The 20,044-nt window shown below is 40.3% G+C and overlaps 2 protein-coding genes across 2 annotated transcripts; both read right to left on the bottom strand.

Annotated features, from left to right (window-relative positions):
* Positions 1 to 2,268: 2,268 nt before the first annotated feature.
* Positions 2,269 to 19,844, bottom strand: LOC133926555 (putative ubiquitin-like-specific protease 1B). Its single transcript, XM_062372544.1, has 19 exons — positions 18,130 to 19,844; positions 17,921 to 18,050; positions 17,559 to 17,832; positions 17,376 to 17,463; positions 17,146 to 17,271; positions 16,975 to 17,046; positions 8,522 to 8,716; positions 8,214 to 8,355; positions 5,389 to 5,545; positions 5,162 to 5,310; positions 4,895 to 5,086; positions 4,690 to 4,815; positions 4,463 to 4,593; positions 4,293 to 4,368; positions 3,623 to 3,809; positions 3,436 to 3,552; positions 2,652 to 2,911; positions 2,505 to 2,580; positions 2,269 to 2,406 (listed from the first exon to the last, which is right to left on the bottom strand). Exons 8-15 carry the CDS (start codon positions 8,328 to 8,330, stop codon positions 3,786 to 3,788), a joined length of 972 nt encoding a protein of 323 aa, XP_062228528.1. The 5' UTR covers positions 8,331 to 8,355; positions 8,522 to 8,716; positions 16,975 to 17,046; positions 17,146 to 17,271; positions 17,376 to 17,463; positions 17,559 to 17,832; positions 17,921 to 18,050; positions 18,130 to 19,844; the 3' UTR covers positions 2,269 to 2,406; positions 2,505 to 2,580; positions 2,652 to 2,911; positions 3,436 to 3,552; positions 3,623 to 3,785.
* Positions 8,916 to 12,919, bottom strand: LOC133926554 (uncharacterized). The gene is made up of 2 exons (XM_062372543.1): positions 9,527 to 12,919; positions 8,916 to 9,430 (listed from the first exon to the last, which is right to left on the bottom strand). Exons 1-2 carry the CDS (start codon positions 12,881 to 12,883, stop codon positions 9,386 to 9,388), a joined length of 3,402 nt encoding a protein of 1,133 aa, XP_062228527.1. The 5' UTR covers positions 12,884 to 12,919; the 3' UTR covers positions 8,916 to 9,385.
* Positions 19,845 to 20,044: the final 200 nt, after the last annotated feature.

The raw sequence follows: 20,044 nt of genomic DNA, 5'->3' as shown, positions 1-20,044 counted from the left end.
ACTAGGTGGAATGTTTAGATGCCAAATCGAAGGTATATAAATTGGAGTTACCCCTCTAAAATTCACAATAACATATAAAGACTGACCGGAATATACTCCATTAGACTCATATTGCCACGCCAATTCATCCTCATCATTATTTAGCTGTGATTTTGATAAGTTTTTTTTTAAGAACTAAGTTGCAGGCTTGCAGCCGAACTGCCGAAGTCACCTCAGCATTTTTATGTGGCTCACCATCTATGCTAAATGTAACCTAAACAACATATCAGTTGCATTAACTAACTATGATGGATTTATAAAATTCTAGATAACGGTCAACTTTGTTTTCCTTTTGAAAAGGACAAGAATATATACGATGGTCGAGCACTAAACAGTCTTCAGAGATTTTTTGTTAGATGAGGAATCAGCTGACCATTACTATATTCAAATAATTGAAAGAGTCAGCGCTCAGTTCAGATTTATACCCAAAACGTCACTATTTAGAACCAAAGTGAGTACATATATATGCCTGCCCTAGTGACCAATGATTTCCTCCAGAATCTCAGGCTTCACGTACGAAAAAATACAGTTAAGCTTGATTGCTTGTCAAATCTGGGTTCTTATAATCCTAGTAAAGAATATCCAGTAGAATATATAGTAGTCTGCAACAACATTAGTTTTCTTTACTTCTGAAAACTATAAGCATAGCGTCTTTAAAAATATACTGTATTCTGAGCATCAGTTGCTATTACCTGCGTCTGCGTGCAATTCATTTTATGGACAAGGCGGCCATTCTAGTTCAGTCCGTATTAATATGCGCAACTCGTTCGACTAAAAAAAAATACAGTTGTGCCTGCAGCTTAGAACTGTTTGTAGTTTCATCACTCAATTATTGATTTTTTTTTTTAAATTGCCATGTATTGCTACATGGATTCCACTATACTGCACGCCAGAAAAGAACTAGATCCAGGATCCCATCTGAATGTGGAAGAACATGACACGGTCTCCCTGTTCGGCCATGCACACCCTGACATCGTCTGGACTCTGGCTGTTAACAGAAAATTATAGTTTTTTTCTGACCATACAATGGACAACTTGCATGCTTGATCTTTCCCGTCAAGGAAGAATATTGTACAAGTGAGTAACTAGAAAAATTTCCCGCAAAAGAAAAAAAAGCATAAAAAATAAGTTACACTGTACTCCATTTTCTTCTTTAATTCTTTAAGAAATGTTTTTTTTGTCACACCCCAGCTATACCTGCAGATTGTCACCCACTTTCTATGCAATGAAATTTCCACTATACCTACTGATATTTGGTTTCAAAATTTTTCTTTATTTCAGAACTCTGACCATTCCATTCCCGTTTAATTTTCCCCTGTGATGGGGCCAATTCAAGCTCTATGCGACTATGCCTATGGCCAGCAGCCCAGCCTACTTGACTATGCATCTCTATGCGACTATGCTTGATGAAGGCCCATGTTTTGGGCCCGGCCGTGGGCCGAAATTCTGTGGTGTCCAGGTTATCGTTCTGTAATAGAGCAGCCTACCGGCGATTTTTTTATATTTGTACTAGTTTTCTGCCCGTGCGTTGCAACGGGAGAAATAATAAAACAAGAAAGAAAATACAAGACGAGGACTCGAGGTGCGCGGCGAGGTACTGAGGAGCAATCTGAGTCCAAAATGGCTGAAGATTGGTACATGAGGTGCATCAGAGGTTTCATCCGTATGCAATCCATGACCAATTTGTAACTTCTCAATTGCAGAATGAAGCAAATATGTTATACCACGATGATTCATTCTTGAAATTCCACTGGAGGTGGTCTTTTTTCAGTAAGTTTGCAAACAACACCAACTGACTCCTATTAAGTTGGCAAAGAATATTAACACTTGTCGTGCAAAGATATACCTGTTCTAGTTCTTCGCAAATTGATACAATACAAGGCATTGTATTATTCAGAGACCGCTCAACTCAGGCCCCAATTGACAAGGCTCCGGATCCTGACTTTTACTCCTCAGAAAAGATCGATAACGAAGAGAGTAATATGCAGTAGGTACGAGGAAAACAGAAATGATATTTTTCTGCTTTACCTAATGAGGAGCATGAAATATTGTATTATTGAGATTAATATGATGATGTGGTGAATAATGAAAACTCTCAAAATCCAGAGAAGTATCACATTAAGGTAAAACAGCATCCGAGATAATATTTAACAAACGGTACATTAGTCATAATAAACAAAATAAACGTTAAACAGTACAATAGTCATAAGCAAAAATAATAGCACAACTAATATCTCATTCCAAAAAGATACACTATCTGATGCGTTTAACTAATTCTCGTACAACTTTAGGGATGTTGTCTTTAGATTCATTCCCATTGTATTTCAGCAAGTCAACCAGAAACTTCTTCCTTAGTTCGTGCACATCCTGTAAGTGCATTATATTTTATTGTAATTATCAAAAGAAGTGCATAACTAGATGTCAAATTGCTTAATGTAAACCACAATGCCATTGAGAACACTCACCGTGCAAATCGGTGGTTGCAGTTGTTTACCATTCCATGCGTGCATGAAGTTAATAACAAAAAACCCCGAGTCAAACCTGCAGAAGAATAAATTGTTACATCTACATGGATAATCTAATTGATAGAACTAATGTTGTAAGAAATTTACCAATCTTTTGTCTTTGAAACACAAATTGGTAGTATACGACGCCAATCACATATGTCGTCAATCCACAAGGGGTTTGCTACTTCCAGAGCTAGATTTAATTTATTGGAAATTTTGAGAGTTTTCAACAGATAGAAGCATATGGGTTCATGTCCTTTAAACCAATCCGGTATAGGCAGTGGATCCAATATCGATACACTTCTAGCCACCATGTCGAATGCAAATAGTATGAAATGTCCGTGCTGATATGTCGGCAATAGAATCTGTAAACAATAGTCACTACTATTAGTCATAATATATTGAAACTGATGAACATAGAAGTGGATAGTGAAAATGTGCATGGACTGAGAGTTGTTGCTAAATCGAAAGTTGACAGACTTAAAGAGGTGACAGCAAATAGTAAAGCAGGTGTGGTGGAGAATGCAAGTCTTGACTTCTTGGGTGCTAAAGACTGGAGCTATGATTTGACAAAAGTAAAAGGAGTAAGGATTCTAGATCAATGAAGCTTTTTAAGGTTGCCATTGCAGATTTTGTAAACGAAGTTCTTAAGTCATTATGGAGGCAGGGTAACATAAGCAAAGTGGCTTTCAAAACTACTATCAAGAAAATAGTGAATAATGTGTCTAATTCAGTCCCTAGGAGTCATATACTGAAAACGCATGCCAAGATTAAACAATGTTTATTGTCTTCTCAAAGGAAGGTGACCAAATTAGTAATGGTATGTCATAAGCGCAATCTGAATCAATCACGCCCTAAATATTACAATGAAACAAAAACTTGCACATACCAATTTGCACTGTGAAATATTGTAGTCCATCCCAGGCCACATATCAAACGTTTTTGCCAACAACTGGACATCAAGCTTCCTTTTATATTTCGGATGTCGTCCGAAGTCACACAACAACTGTGAAAAATAAGAGAGCTCGTAAAATTATGTGCAAACAGGATGATTACATGAATATATTATATCGTACCCAGAACTGAAGGTCCATGTAGTGATATTGGTTATCCATTAACAAGTTGATCTCGTCGCAAGCGAACATCCTCACACCCATGTTGAAACAATCCTTGTCCATAGGCTTTTGCACATCAATTATTTCCTGAACCTTTTTTAGATTTAAGCTAATCAGTTGAGGCTTAGAGCTCCGAATCCATTCTTTCCTACAAAATACAAAATAATGTATTGCATTACATGCAATAACAAATTAGAATAATGTATATAAACTATACATATTATATGGAATTAGATAGACGTACTCCAAAGCCTCAGCATGGTCTATAGATATGATAAATTTGCAAATCTCGTCTACTAACTCAGATGCATTTGTCGGTATGATGGCAATGGGAAGAACATATTGTAACGATTGATCTTCAGTTTGATGTGATGTCTTCGACAATTTACCACGCTTGGTATGACTCTCTATAGTCACAACACCATCTGAACTTTTTTCTTCGTTACTGTCATGTTTGGAATATGAACGTGTTTTCCTCGTGTTTAGTTTCGAGTCCAACAAAATTGCTGCTAGTTTTAGTCTAAAATTCGTCATATCACACTACAAAATTGTAATTAAAATTAATATGTTATTTGAATATAATATAATTATTTAAACTTGTCGTAAACCTTTATGATCAAGCTTAAAATACCTGAGTCACACTATCAGATAGTGTATCTCCTGTCCAGTACTCCATGAAGTTTAGCATGAATAGGCCACAAGAGACGCTACAATATTGCAGAAATTTCATATAGTTATTAATTTAATTTAATCAATCAATGAAAGGTAATTATTTCATCAAGCAACAATGTTTTAGTGTACCTGTCAATTTGCATTGCCTCTGAGAATTTCTCTATAACAGGCCATGTTCCAACCTTGAGGTCCTGCCACTTGTGGTCTTTAAGCTCTTTCAACTGTGATGCAATATTTATTTGTTTCTCCAATCCACATATCTATTAAATGAAAATAGTAGCACCAGATGTAAGATAATAACAAAAAGTCTTAGCATATTATAATGAAAAAGGAGTATTAAAGTTGTAAATACTCACAGTAAGAGTGAGATCGTTGCGATTCATTATAGGCCCTAGTGAGTCAAGAATATGTATCTCACATTTTTTAGCGTTCACAACTGCTAGGTACCAATGGCATCGTGTGATGTTAATTGGAATGAATACCTAAAGAAAATATTTGTCGTAAATATGAACCACAGGTATATATTAACATAAAATTGATAGATATGGTGTCGATCGTTACCATGTCATGCTCCAGATAATTGTCCACCCTTTTTTTGATGGTGTCATGGCTAGGATCTATTTTGTCCATCGCAAGCTCGCCATCACGCTTTAAAATGCTAGAAATGTAAGTATTCTCTAGGAAGACTTTTGCACCACCCCTATAATGTAGATGCTCTTCAGCCCTTATACAATGGATATATGCGCTTATGACCTATAATGACAAGTTATAAATTACGATTAAATTATAGGGTTGTGTTATATAACAGCTTTATGCAGGTGTACTTACTTCATCATTTAAGAACTCGTTAGGTTGTAGAAGGCATTCAAAATGGAACTTATCTACGAATGCATCGTCGATATCCACGAGTATTCTATTTCCAGGTGATGATTTGATGGATTCGACAATGGCAATATCTTCTCCAGTACAAACATAATCTGTAACAAAACAGATGCATAAGGGAGTAATATATACAGCTAAAGAGAAAGGACAACAAACGCGGTAGAAATATGTACCCTGCGGGGCAACTCTAGTTATATGCATCTTCTTTGGTTTGTTATGTCGTGTTATAACATTTGATAGTGTACAACTCAATGTGTTCTTGGTCCCTTCCAACATCTGAACATCGGGGTTTATACCAGTTGATTCTTTCTGATCCTTCAAAGAATCCATCTGTACCACAAATATATGTAGAAGTTTAATTATAAGATATAAAAAAGAGTGTGGCACCGAGATGTACCAACCGAAGGGGTATCCTATGTTATTTATAATACCTAATGTTATTGCCCTAGTTAACCAGCTATCAAAGCATACTGATTAAGATGTTGGCTAGATGAAACACCATTGTTAATTGCTCACAATCTAGCAAATATATGCAAAGTAAAATTGCTCTGTTTGGCCATTTCAAGACTCAGCACACATAAAATGTGATAACAAATCCAAACCCGAAAAGTGGAAAGCTACTTCACAGTTAATTAGTACATGAATTTTGACGTGTGACTGGCCCGATTCCCTTTGCCAAGTTATAAGAATTTCCATATGTTTATGAAAAAAAATTACATATAATCTGGTGTTTCATTAATTACACCATATCATCTGGTGTTTTATTAATTACAACAAAAGAATACCTAATGTAATTAACTCTAGCTAACCAGCTATCAAAGCATACTGATTAAGATTAATAACAGTAAGTAGATCAATTTATTTACCTGTTCAGTCTTAGCTTTGGCTAGTTGGCTTTTTGCGGACTTGTAGTCTGGCTATCGAAGCATCCACGTGCGGACGTGCCTTTTCTTACAGTGTTGCAGTTGGAGAGCGCAGCCGGCGACGCGATCTGTGGCCTTCGGCGGCGCGAGCGCGACGCGTTCTGTGGCCGGCGGCGGCGCGAGCGCGACGCGATCTGTGGCCGGCGGCGGCGCGAGCGCGACGCTATCACGAAGACAAGCACACGACCTGGGAGCGTGGCGGCAGCGCATGATATTTTATAGCCGACGATGGGCTGTTGGGTCACGTTGGTGCTTTAATAGCTTCGGCCTAACAAATCGCATGATGTTGTCAGCTTTTGGCCCAACATTTTCTCCTCCCCCGAGCCCGTCACCTCCCCTGCCCCCAGCTCCTCGCCTTCACCTCTCGCATCGACGAACTCGACGCTCCGCTCCTCGCCTCTAGGCTCGCCAAGCTCCTCGTGATCTCTTCCTCCCGCTCTCTGCCCGTCACCAAGATTGCATCCGCCAAGCGCAACTTCGGCCTCCCGGACGACTTCCTGGTCTCGTTGGTCCCGAGGTACCCCCACCTCTTCCGCCTCGTCGGCGACCCCGGGCCCGACGGGTCCGGGAACGTGTTCCTCGATCTGGTATCTTGGGATGTGTCTCCGTTTGAGTTCTTCAGGACTCTTCAACCTTCTCTCCTTTTAGATTTTTGTTCAAAGATTAGGTTGGAATTTGTATTTAGATTAGGTTCAAAGATTTTTGTACAAAGATTAGGTTGGAACTTGGAACGAAGAAGAGCTGCTGCAGATATGATGATAATGATAGTTCAGGAAACCAAGACTTGTTTCATGAATCAAGATAGGCCAGGTAGCTGAAGACATGAATGCACGCTCAACAATTTTCTTTTGCAACTGTTTACAGGAATATTATGATCTAAACCGTTTAATGCTGGAGTTAGTCTTTGCTCCTGCAGAGGAATAGGTTGGACGAAGTGAAACTGAAATCACCGAGGTTAGGATATTTTTCAAAGATCCTTTCCAATAGTTAATCATAAGCAATTCTCATAGTTAATATGTGTTTTTTCTTATATATTCATACTTTTCTGGCTTACTGTTGCAGATCTGTTTACAAAACCGTCCCAAAGTGTGAACCTTGCCGACCTCTCCCATTTATATAGTTTCTACATAATTATTGCAGGTTTAACAAAGTAGGAAAAGTAACCTTGCCGACCTAACACAACAATGAAAAGTTCCGATGATCCAAGAGATAAAAAATCGTCACGATAATAGAATCTTATTACATAGGATAGCCAAATAACATGGTGGTAAGGTTTGCACATGCAGTCCAGCATATAGAAGAAAAAACTTGCAATGCGCAAATTGGAAACATCCTCAAATTCTTCCATGGTGGTTTGTAATGTCATGTACTACTCTGATATATATATACTTTCTATCCATCTCAGTAGACAATAATCCACTTTTTTATCTTCCTACCTGTTTATTGTTAATTTTACAAAAAGCTATTTTTGGCCGACTACATTAAAGTTGTAATTCAGTTGCATGGCTGGAAAAAGCTCTTCTTTCCAGCGAGCATACTAATATTGTTTTTATTTTTTTGGCTACAAAAGAGGAAGAAATGAGCAACAAAGAAGAAGGGACAGCAGCAGCAGCACCGTCTCATAAGCATCTCAAGCACTTTATTTCACTCAGGTTTGTACCAAAAATCAAGTTTTATTTATTTATCAAACAAATTAGAAAGCATTGCACGAAATGAATATTGCCATGTGATAAGTCATATAATTGGATCCGAGACAATTCTAATAGAACAGATTGGTTATTGGAATTCTGAATTAGACGAAAATCTGTAAAGCTATAAGCATTGAAAAATAAGGTATGGATACTCGTTAAGGCTTAAGCGGATAGTTTGCGTTCCAAGTAATTGATGTCTTATTTTTGAGATATATTGTTTCAATTTTCTTCAAAAACAGGAAAAATGCAATAATGAGTAGCTGATTAGATAGCATATTAGCTCTGTAGCAAGGCACTTCATAATAAAATACAATTTTCATGTGGTGACACAGAATTAAATTGTTGAGTATATAGCAAGACAGAGAGTTAATGCGCATGACATACTCTGCTGTCGCTGAGAATAAATCGCATGTAGCGAGTGCCGAAGTTGTCTTGCTGCATGTTTGATTTGGACATCACCAGAGCACACACCTTCCAACAAGTCTGGAAGATGTGCTCCATCTGAACCTAATGGAGCTCCAATGACCTGCGTGGCAAGCAAAAGTAAGTACGAATGACATAGGCCGTTGTACATATGTAATTATGAGATCATAACATTTCCATCACCTGACATCAATTTCATTGTCAATTTCCATATATATCCACAAGCAAACAATTACCGAAAATAAAAGGAGCAAGAAATTCCGGCTTGCCTATTTGACAAGAATGTGCTTGTTTCAGGCTGATCAAGTTCATGCTGAACGGATGGTGTGGCTTGCACCATCTTGGAGGATTGTGGACGATAAGTGATCCCCATCACAAGGCAAAGTAAATTGTTGCACCAGATTGGCCAATGAACAAAAAGTTGGGCCAACGGAGTACGAGCTGCTTCACAGCATCATGATGAACTGGGAATTAACATTGCCCTTGAAAAAATATTAGAAAGCTGAATTGCTCCAATAGCCTAGTATCAGTCTTTTGATTATCGAAACTTGGTAGGGTAGAGATAGCTTGTCAGGAATCGTGTATGAATAAATCAGAGCAAAAGTAACATTAGAATATTACAAACACCAATTGGTATAACAGAATTACTTGGCTAGGCATTAGACAAAAATTCACATGTACATCTATGAAATTACTTTGTGCAAATCTTAATTGAGTTTAGTGATTAAACTTATGATTTCAGACATTCCAGAAGAAAAAGAAATCCCTTTCAGAAAATCAGTGGAGTATTCTGGATTAATCTTGACGATCTCATCAGTTACTTTGTGGATGAGCAGATTAACTTCTTGTAGTTGCGGGTTAAAAGAAGTTCCAATGAGAGTGGAACAAAGCTTAGACCGTGGTTATTAGGATATATGGGTAATGCTCCTCTCTGTAAACAAGGTGTTAAAAAAACAATGATGATCAAGTAGAGATCCAAGACTTAGTGGTTAATACTTAATATTCAGTAACACTTGGTCAGAAGCTTGCCTTTGCAAAGTCTTCTTTGCGGATCGGAAAAAATTACTCTCTTGCATACCACCAGCATCAAAACAGGACAAAAAAAAAACATTTGTATAACAATTTTCCGATAGCTAAGCAAACCCTATCATGTGTGGTAAACATGCAAGGGAGTTGACCTGCACAAATGAAAATAACTAAAATTAGATGGATAGAATTCAAAAAAAGCAAATCATGATTATGTAGAGTATAAATGACAAATATGCCACAAATACCTTGCCTATGCCGTAAGCACCTCTCTGTAGACGATGTTCATCGTGTACGTACCACTTTGCTTTGAGAACTTCTTTTTTTTTGTCATCATACTGGACGGCGAGGACCCTGATGTTTGCTCTGGCGGTGGCTCTAGATAGCGCGACGTATAACTGACCGTGAGAGAACACCGGCTCGGGTAGGTAAATACCGATGTTAGGGATGGTCTGCCCCTGTGCCTTGTTGATTGTCATGGCGAAGCTGAGTCTGACAGGAAACTGCTTCCTCTTGAACTGGAAAGGGAACATCTCATCATCAGAGGGACACAGGGGGATCCGAGGCAGAAAAACCCTCTTTCCAACATGCTGTCCCAGCACAATCTCTGCATCGATGGCATTTCTCTGGAACCCTCGGACCACCAGCCTCGTCCCATTGCAAAGTCCGTTCGCGGGGTCAATATTCCTGAGTAATATGATAGGGCAGTTCATCTTGAGCTTCAGAACATGTGGAGGCAGCCCGTTAGGTGTCAGCGAGTTAAGAAACTTAGGGGGGTAGTAGTTATGGGGATCGTCTTCTGCATGATCAAAGCTATGGTACACCACCTCCTCCCCTCGGAAGCGGCCGATCATCTTCATATTAATCTTATCCACACAATCGTTTCGTGTGGACAAGATGGCTCTCGAGGTGATGTAGTTTGGATCCGACATATTATCATCAAGCATTGGAAAAACGTTATCTATAAGTTTATCCAAGTCCGTGTCCTCCCCTGTATACGGCACGCATATCTCATCAGGAAGACGCACGTCGCCATCGCCATTGGCCTCCTCGGTGCCACCACCGATGCGCAATAGGTATTTTGCAAACCACGGGTCACTCTGTGCCCTCATGTTACATACCAGCTTTAAGTGACGCATGCAATCCCAAAGGTATGACCTACGCAGCGACGCATCGATTATCTGAGCCCTTGACCCCTTTCGGACAACAGGGAGGACCTGCCTGAAATCTCCCCCGAACACAACCGTCTTCCCACCAAACGGAAGTTCTGGTCGGCTCATTATATCACGCATGCTGTTGTCCAGCGCCTCCACTGCTTGTCTCTTTGTCATGGAAGCCTCATCCCAAATAATGAGAGAAGCCGTCCTCAGAAGCTTGGCAGTCCCACTCTGTTTCGTGAAACTACAGAACGCACCATCGTCAATACTCAGCGGTATCTTGAAGCGCGAGTGCGCAGTTCTTCCTCCAGGCATTATGGAAGCTGCAACACCGGACGTAGCTGTTGCCAAAGCAATCTTATTCTGCCCGCGTATCGTTGCGAGCAACGCCTTGTACAGAAAAGTCTTCCCGGTGCCTCCAGGTCCATCCACAAAGAACACGCCGCCCTCATCGCTGTCAACAGCAGATAGAATCTCATTGTAGGCAGCCCTCTGCTCAGTGTTGAGGGAGTCGGACAGAGTTGCATCCTCAACGTTGAGCTCGATGATGGACTCCTCGAAGATCTCCCTTGTCACACCGTTGGCCGTATCATGTGCCTCGTCGATCTCAGGAAGAGGGAACGACCTTATGTCCTTCCCCATTGACTGTAGCATATTCCTGATATCTATCAAAACCATCTGTTCTACAGCGACTGTGCATAGATTATTACGGCGATAGTCCTCGGACATTGCCTCCAAGTGTTTGTGCCAAAGTCCTCGCACGTCGCTGGGCTCACAAAATACCAATATTGTTGCAAAGAGCCTTCGGAGCGATGGTGGCATCTGGAACAACTCGGCTTCCGTAAGGCACTCATCCAGTGTGTTGTCTGCTTCGATCAAGCCCCTTCTCTCTGCAGCTTCACGAAAGGTCAGTAGGATCTCACCGTCAACCATCCTTAGGTCATCGTAGGAAGTGGCACCAGACACGTGGTTTAGGAGAACCCGGAGATAGTAGCGTTCCCCTTCTGCCGGATGAGCTGACACGATTCTACCAACCTGTCCACCTGTTTCTCGTACCCTTCTTTGCCAGAATTTCTTTTTCTTGCCTTTCTGCCAAGTATACCACTCGGGGAAATCCCGGTACAAGATACCTCGAGCATGCTCATGTAATCTGTTCGTCTCGAAGTACTCTGTCAGCATTGACTTCTCGGCACCTTCACGGTTTACCACTTGTCGGATATCTTGGCCCTCTTGAAATGAAACCATGTGCATGTTTGGGAGATGAAGTTGCAGCTGCATCACAGGTGGAAAGTTCTTGCTCAATTCAAAGCCGTATATCCTCCACAAGGCTTCCGGAGGGGTCACCCACCTCGCGTCTCTATACTGCCTGATCTCATCGATGTTGTCGTTGCTGTCTGCCTTGTCAGCCTCGCTCACAGTCACAGAGGCCCGGTCATGGCCCTTGTATATGTACTTGAATAGGTATTTAACAGCCTTTATGCTCGAGCACGCCTCAACATTGATGTGACAGTTGAACAGCCGCAGAAGGTAAGGGTTATAAGGGACGACCCACCTGTTGTCCAGCAGGTGTTTTCGAACCATTGCACAGCGGCCATCTTCACGTCTCCTATACACCGGGTAGGAGTCCTTGCCCTGTAAGGTAGTCACGTTGAAAGGACGCGGATAATGATTCTTGCATGACGAACGGTCCTTTGTGCACGGGCAATCGCGGTTTAGCACACCGCAAGGGCCATGCATCATATGCTTGATGACCATCTTATAGAGCTCTGGATACTTATGCTTGTCCGGGAGCTCAGCTGAGATGAGACAATCATACTGCTCGGGACATGTGAGCTTGTACCGCCCCTGCATTATGAGCAGGAAGTGGGCATGCGGTAGGCCCCTCTTTTGGAACTCCACCACATAGACATAGGCCCTCACCTTGCCAAGAATGTCCTTTTCAAGCAATTGCTTTTTTAGTTCCTCTAGCTTCGCCCTGAAAACACGCACAACGAGATCCGGACGATCCTGGGGTATTTGGATAGGGTAGAGTTCGCGCGTGATCTCATCCCAGTTTGGGTTGCATGTCATTGTGAGGAAGATGTCCGGCTTCCCGTACTTCCGCACTAAAGCCATAGCATCCATGTACCGACGCCTCTTATCTCGAGGTCCTCCAATAAATGACGTAGCCAGCACAGTCCGTTTTCCAATAGCGTCCGTTCTTCCCTCACCGGCATGCAAGCTATCCACCAAGCCTTGGTACAGGTCCGCCCTTAACTCTTTCTGATGAGCCCATATGTAGTCCAGCCGCGAGCTCTCGATCTTGATGTATGTGTCAACCACGAATTGCTGAAAAAGACGCTTGCCAAACAACATTGGGTTGAATATCCCTGACCGAATCTGGAATTTGTAGCAGTAGTAATCCCGCACGGACACACATAGCCTGCCACCAGAATCTGCACAGAGCATATGATGTTAGAGGCTAGTGTTGCACATAAGAGAGTACAGTGCCAAGTATTGACAGTGAAAATGCCATCTTGTGATAACACTAACCTGAGTCCGCATCATTATTACCACGAGCCTTACGAGCCGCACGAGCCGCGTTCACCTGATCGATAGACACACCAACCTTTGGGATGTCGGTATGCCAGCCAAGTTCACCTCTAGGGAAGAAGAGAGGGTATGACAGTGCATCGTAGCATCCATGATATGACCGGATGCCATATACTTCTCTGTTCTTCCCTTGCAGGATAACGCTATTCTCAAACGGCCTTCGGCGTTCGCTCCCCTCAACCCAAACAGCGGCCACCTCTGAAGTGGCTGGCATGTTATATGTTCTCTGGTCCAACCTATGATCAAGGTTCAGTGTCACACGATAGTCATCAAGGTCCTCGACCTGTCCCATACTCCGGAGTTGTTCAGAGTACGGGTTGCCACGCAGTATGTCAACCAACTTTCTGATGACATCCTTGTCTTGCTGGTACTGCTCTTTGCGGCAGCGACAAAACCGAAGCTCTAGACTGGGATCATCATCGTAGAAATAAAGCTCTAGGTGCTTGGGTTCTGAACCATCTCTACCGAACGACCGTATGTTGTGGTACATTTGGCCGTGGGCACGAAACGTGTAAATACCATGTTTTCTCATGTCAGTGGTCTCACTGTCAAGGTGACAGTAAAGCGAGGTGAATGAGAAATGACCGTTGAAAAACCTAATGTTGTCACGGAAGTGCCTAGCATCAGCGTCTGCACTCGACCATAGCCTCATAAGCTCGGGTAGTGTATCTGGGGTGGATAGTTTAATATTTCCATTACGGTAGCAAAACCCCTTTGTCTCATGCTCGAACTTCTTGGCATTGCAATATTGGCAGTTTTCAATAGGCTTCAACATGTGTGTGGCTGGGGGTATATTGCTATACACGTGGTCGTACGGATCGGGTATGCTAGAGATAGAAGTAGAGGCGTCGTCAGCTTGATCGAATTCGACATCCTCATCGACATCCCCGTCTGAAGATATTTTTAGCATCAAGTAGTTAGATGATGCAAAACAAGATAAGGACAGAAGGCAAACCAATGTCAAAAGTACCTTGACCATCGAACATGTAGCCCTCCTCATCTTCAGAATCCTCCTCGAATATGACGCCATCATCATCACCTGTCGCGGTAATATAAATTTTTATGAGGGTCCTCATTTCATTTTAAATATAAAATTAATACAATTCATGAAATTACCATCAACATTAACTGGTGGCTGTGTTGGAGGCATGGAGGCGTTGTCAGTTTGGGGGGTTGGAGGGGTATTTTCTGTCAATACAAAACGAGTTCCGTACATCGGTACCTATATTGTATTGGATTTCGAGGAAAGAACAACACATGTAAGAACATTACCATTGTTAATGACGACTGATTGTGTTGGAGGTTCTAAACCATTGATGTCTTCCGCAATATCAGTTGGACTTTCTTCTGTCAAGGCAGACCGTTTCTTGTCACGCCTTGTTGAAAAGTGCTCGTTACGATGAGCTAGCAATGCTTGCCTTTCTCCAGGTGTTACACGTTGTCTACGTGATATTTGACTGGCAACCATATCGGGGATCTCCATGTCCAGCATCTGCTCACTTGCTGACTGGATGTAAATGGGGGTACCTTTGACCGCAGGAATCGACCAATCACGTGTGATTGTGGATCCATGTGGACCGGATGCATCCAATGTGAGTGGCACAACCTCAGGGACATACAATGCGTTCTGCATTGCGATGGAATCTTGGCTTAGAGTGTTGCGGCGCAACTCTTTCCATGCTTTATCGCGATCTCTCTTTGCCTGATTGTCTTCGGGTGTCATATTATGCACCCTTCGACGCTCACGACTTGCTTCAATATGCTCCTCACTAAGGGTGTTGCGTCGCACTGCGTAGGACACCTTTTGACGATCGAGTCTTGCTTGCCTATGTTCAGGTGTCATATTTGCGTATCGCGCACAATCCCTCACTCGTTTAGCTTCAACTTGCTTGTTTGTTAACTCTCCCATCTGTGAATTATTAGCAAGTGGAGTATGGGTGGCACAATCATCAATGGTCACGGTCTGGATGATATCAGGGCTACATTGTAGTGGTATTTGCTCTTCTGACATGGTACTATGTTGCTCTGCGATGCGACCACGCTTTTTTCCTAAAATGGGATCAGGTGCCAACATCAGGAATGTAATAACGTGCATCTGTGTGTGTCACAATTGTAGGATGCTTACACACTACAAATTACCATCTAACAAATGACAATAATTTTAATATAGTAGCATGCAAAAATAGATCAATGTATGTACCTGAGATCTTGCAGTTTGGACTTGTAGTGACGTTTATGATGCTTTCGTGTCCACTTGGCAATTGACCAGAGTTGGTATTTGTTGTCTTTGCACTGTTGACGATGTTTTCTTGGCCTTTATACGAGGTACAAACTTGTTGCCAATTTGTGCTTTCGCTAGGAGCCACATTTTCTTTGTTGATAATGTTAGGGTCAACTAAGAAAATACAACATGTATTCAGCTGCTTCAACTTAAAACTTGTATCTTCTATAACAATAATGACCGTTGATTACTTTTCAAAGTACCTGGCAAATGGATAGAGGCATTTGTTGTAGCACTTTGATGTTGTTGGACATTTATAAGGGCGGCTTCAGCTTTCTTTCGATGGTATGCTTCACGTTGCTTCTTTAGTATTTCATCTTTTTTCTGCGCATACCGTTCCCGATCCCGTTGCCTTTTTCGTTCTTTAGGGTCTACGAGGGTCGTCTGTAAATTGGTGGTGTTGGATATGTCTCCGAACGGTGTGCGACACCCGAACTTCTTTGAAGGCGACATATGCGACGAAGAACACCTGTGGTAACATCTCTGATGCTTAGATGAATATAAAACTAAGAAACCGATATCAGTTTCGTATCCATCACTACAATCGCACGCACGCTGAAAAGAATTTTCGAGTTATAAACTCCAAAGCCATGGAATGACCGATTCTGCCCTCTCCCCGCTTATAAACCGAAGCCGAGCTGTGTGATAACTTGTAGATTTCCTACCACAAAGCAAAAGGGACACTTCCCGGAAAAAATGGAGAAGAGACGAGGGCCAAAATCACAAACTGCGGTTTTTTTATTATGTAATTTTGTGATTATCAGCAGTTTAATTTGAATCCACAACCAAATTCAATGCTACATGAGAATTCATGCAAGGATATTTGGTTTTGAAATCAGGCATAAAATTATGGATCTTCTGCTTGTTACACAACTGACAAATCACACAATTGTACTGTCAGATGTGTTTAAGTTATCTTCAAAGTTTAGTTGTTCTGTGTGAAGAATTTGTACCAACTGTGATTCTAGTTTGAGAATAAATTAAATTAAGGTAAATGGATACAATTATTCTAATTTCATTGTTAGATGATTAATCACTTGAGAGGGATCATATGGGCGTTAATCTGATATAGGTTTCTTGTTAACCATGTTCAGTTATGAGGATATATGATCAAGAAACGCATATCATTGTTCATTACAAGTTAAAATAACTTATAGCCATACAATTGCTTTAATTGTATTTTGTTTCTCTAATATTCAGCGATGTATACAAAGATAATTCTGTGGCATCAGGTCCTTGAACACAGGGCACTATGTTGCTTACGTGAGAGCAAGAAGGATGGCTTGGAAATCACCAAAAGCATAGCAGCAGCTCTCTCATTTCATGATGAAGCAAACATCCAATGAAACAAAAACAGAATAACATGTCTCATCTAAAACTGCAAACCAAACATTATTTAGCACTATCTATTACAAAAATATCCTTCGAGACGAACTTCAATCCAAAAGTATCCCCCATAGGTCACACCACTGTTGCCAGATACGCCCACCTTTTTTCAATAAATCTGTTCACAAATCTGAGGTCCCTCTTGCCCGTGACTAACGATCGCTGGAAGGCTGCATTATCCAATCAGAGATTTTTCAATTAATTAAACTATATGATTTAGCATCCTTTCAGTACTTGAGTTCATGGACAAAATTTTATGGATGGTTCTGGAACTACTCACCATGCAGTTTACGGGTTTGCAGATTAGTTGGATTGAATGCAAAACTCGTGTGAACTGAAGTCTCTAGACACCCTGTCATAAATTGAACTTTCTTAGTTACTATGCAGCTATATATGTAGAAACTGTCAATATTCTTTTTATATTTAAAAAGAAAGTTGATGAATCACTCACTGTGTATCTTGTTCAATTTTAGCATGGTGCCAATGATAACATGTTTATTATTTCCCGCAGATTGCAAGCTTATCGTATACTAGCTCTAAAATCTCACACCAAATTCCAACAACTATGAGGTTGAACCTACAATTTTAAAATAAAAAAATATGATGTTATGTATGAGCTTATTATCTCTACTATATAAAGCTGGAGTTTACAAATTTCTATTTGTATAAACAAAAGTATACCTTTCGTCCATGAGTATGACCTCCCTATAGGGTTTTTTGTTACCAACGTGCTCAAGTTTACACCAGTGCACAACAACTCCGGCTATATCTGTATGATTTATTAATTATCAGTTTATTAAATGAACACTCATGCTTCTCTCAATTATAATAGACAAAAGGAAATGTTTCACACTTAATTCTTACCTACAAACGTCTTGTTAGGACGTCGGTACACTTCATGGATTGGCATGAGATGCTTCGGATAGAGCGGAAATTGAATAGGCATGGTATACGGCTCAACCCTAGTACGGTCGTTCAAGGCACACTCATACCGATGCCCTATATTCCGAAGCAGCACCGCCTCCTCCAAGTTAGGATGGAATCTCACATCATGCAGGGTATAAACGCACCCTTCTGCGAGTAAAGTGTTGAATCTCTCAACGTTGTTGTTCGATGCAATTGCTTCTATTTTGGATCCCTTAAATTTTAATAACAGACAAAGTTAGGTTGTGATAGGATTTCTTATAACACGATTGTTATCTCTATCCATTAGACAAGTGACTTACATTGATATCCATGAGAATAAAGTGTTGGCTATCACGATGACGAGAGACCGGGAACTTGACATCTATCCTAACAACGACACTCCTTAATCTCTCCAAGTCCAAATATTCAATGTCGTCAAATAATTGAAATCTGTATTAAAAAACATATTTTAGCTTAACTTCTTCACGATTCATTTTAATTTTGATTTGACAGGTAAAATTGAACTCACCTAGGAACTGCTGGGCGATAGGAGAAGTCTGCAAATGTTCTCTTTTGAGTAACATTAGTTGGCACCATTGGGCTAGCAGTGAACTGATTGTGTTGTTTGTACAGGTGGAATCAGCTTTCTTAGAAAAACATATATTTGACAGTCTATAGTGCCCAACAAAAAAAATCAAAATTTAACAATAAGTCATGTTATGGTAGTAGTCCATCTCTGTTACTAATTGTTCGTGACAAGAGCCACATTAATCATTCAGAGGAACAACTCAAATAGAAATTGGTTGAATCTATTTTGTCCATCGTTGTTAATCAAAAGGTAGAAGCATCCTGGTCTAACATCCTAATTTTATTAAGTATTCAATCACCCATTCAGCAATCCTGCATCACTAAGTTTAACTCAAGGCAACTCAACGTATTAATATAGTTAGGGGAAAAAAGGCACCACGGTCAGGATAGGATCTACTCCTTTATCCACGGACTGGGAAGAGCTCAGCATACCTTGTCACTCTCTGGGACCTATTGGACATGCGATGCATGGTGACAATTGAAAAGAAAATCTGTTTTTTCCATATAGTTTCTATTGTTACATTTATTTACCATCGGCTAACTGAATATTTTATTGACTATCGGTTCGCTATGTCATATAAAAAGTCTACTTATCACATTTTTCAAATAGCGGTGGAGAGTACTGGGAAGAGCTCAGCATACCATGTCATATGAATATTACAAATAGCGGTGGAGAGAAACAGGATGTGTCCGAAATGAACATGTGATTTGGTATTGGACAAACCATCAGTTTGGAAAAAAAAAAATGATGTACTTGCACTCTGTAACCTGAGTAGGCTAATTTCTCATGATATATGATTTCTCAGTTCCATCAAAATAGTTTCAGTTGCACGACCACAACATAAGCTATAGCACAAGGAAATTTCAAATGTTGTAAAGAATCAATGTGTCACTATATCTAATTTTTGAAAGTAGCAAACTACAGAAAATTTTTAAGATCATATATGAGCCAAAATTTTTGCATAACAAACTACAAAAATAGTTGCAAGACCATATATGAGCCAAGATTCCACAGATATAGTATTTCTCAGTTCCATCAAAATAGTTTCAGTTGCACGACCACAACACAAGCTATAGCAAACCGGTCGCATGTAGTGAGAACAAACAACTGATTAATGTGGCTCTTGCAAGGAAATTATGGAGGTAACATCCAATCAAGTCTAAATGTGATAATCCTTGCATAATGAAAAAAACATCAAGACTTACTTTTAGTAGATCGATTTATTGCTGAATCCATCACGCCAGCAAACCATGCAGAACGTTGTGCAGAATTGTTAAACATACATAGAGACAATTTAATTAGAACCCAAGGTTTCAGAAATACAAGAGCAACGGTAGAAACAGGTGATATTCACCAAAAAGAAAAAAACTATAGCAACGAGGAATTATAAGAACATGGTAGAAGTCTTATAATCTGATAAAAAAATATGGCATCATGCTGCAAACACGAAGAATGCAATAATATGATGGATTGATATAATGTCCACAGAGAAGAAATCAACTGCAAAACATATCCAAACTGCAAATACCACCAAGGCCAAGTTCCAGGACTCTAATTCATTATAATAAGACAATCTACAGAAAATTTTCAAGACCATATATGAGCCAAATTTTTGCATAACAAACTACAGAAATTGTTGCAAGATATAGGATTTCAATGAACCAGATTTATACAAATTTTGTATTATATATCTAAAATGATGAAGTAAATGAATTCTTAAATTTTCTATTGAACTTTATACAAATTTTATATTTATGCGGTCAACTAAAAATTCATTAGAATATCCACTCTCTCACACACACACACTCACTCACTATTCTGCTAACATGCCAAGGGCATCAGAATTCTTCTACAA

The sequence above is a fragment of the Phragmites australis genome, chromosome 8 (genome assembly GCF_958298935.1).
Source record: "Phragmites australis chromosome 8, lpPhrAust1.1, whole genome shotgun sequence".
NCBI classification, from domain to species: domain Eukaryota; kingdom Viridiplantae; phylum Streptophyta; class Magnoliopsida; order Poales; family Poaceae; genus Phragmites; species Phragmites australis.
This window is presented reverse-complemented; position numbering and strand designations above follow the sequence as displayed.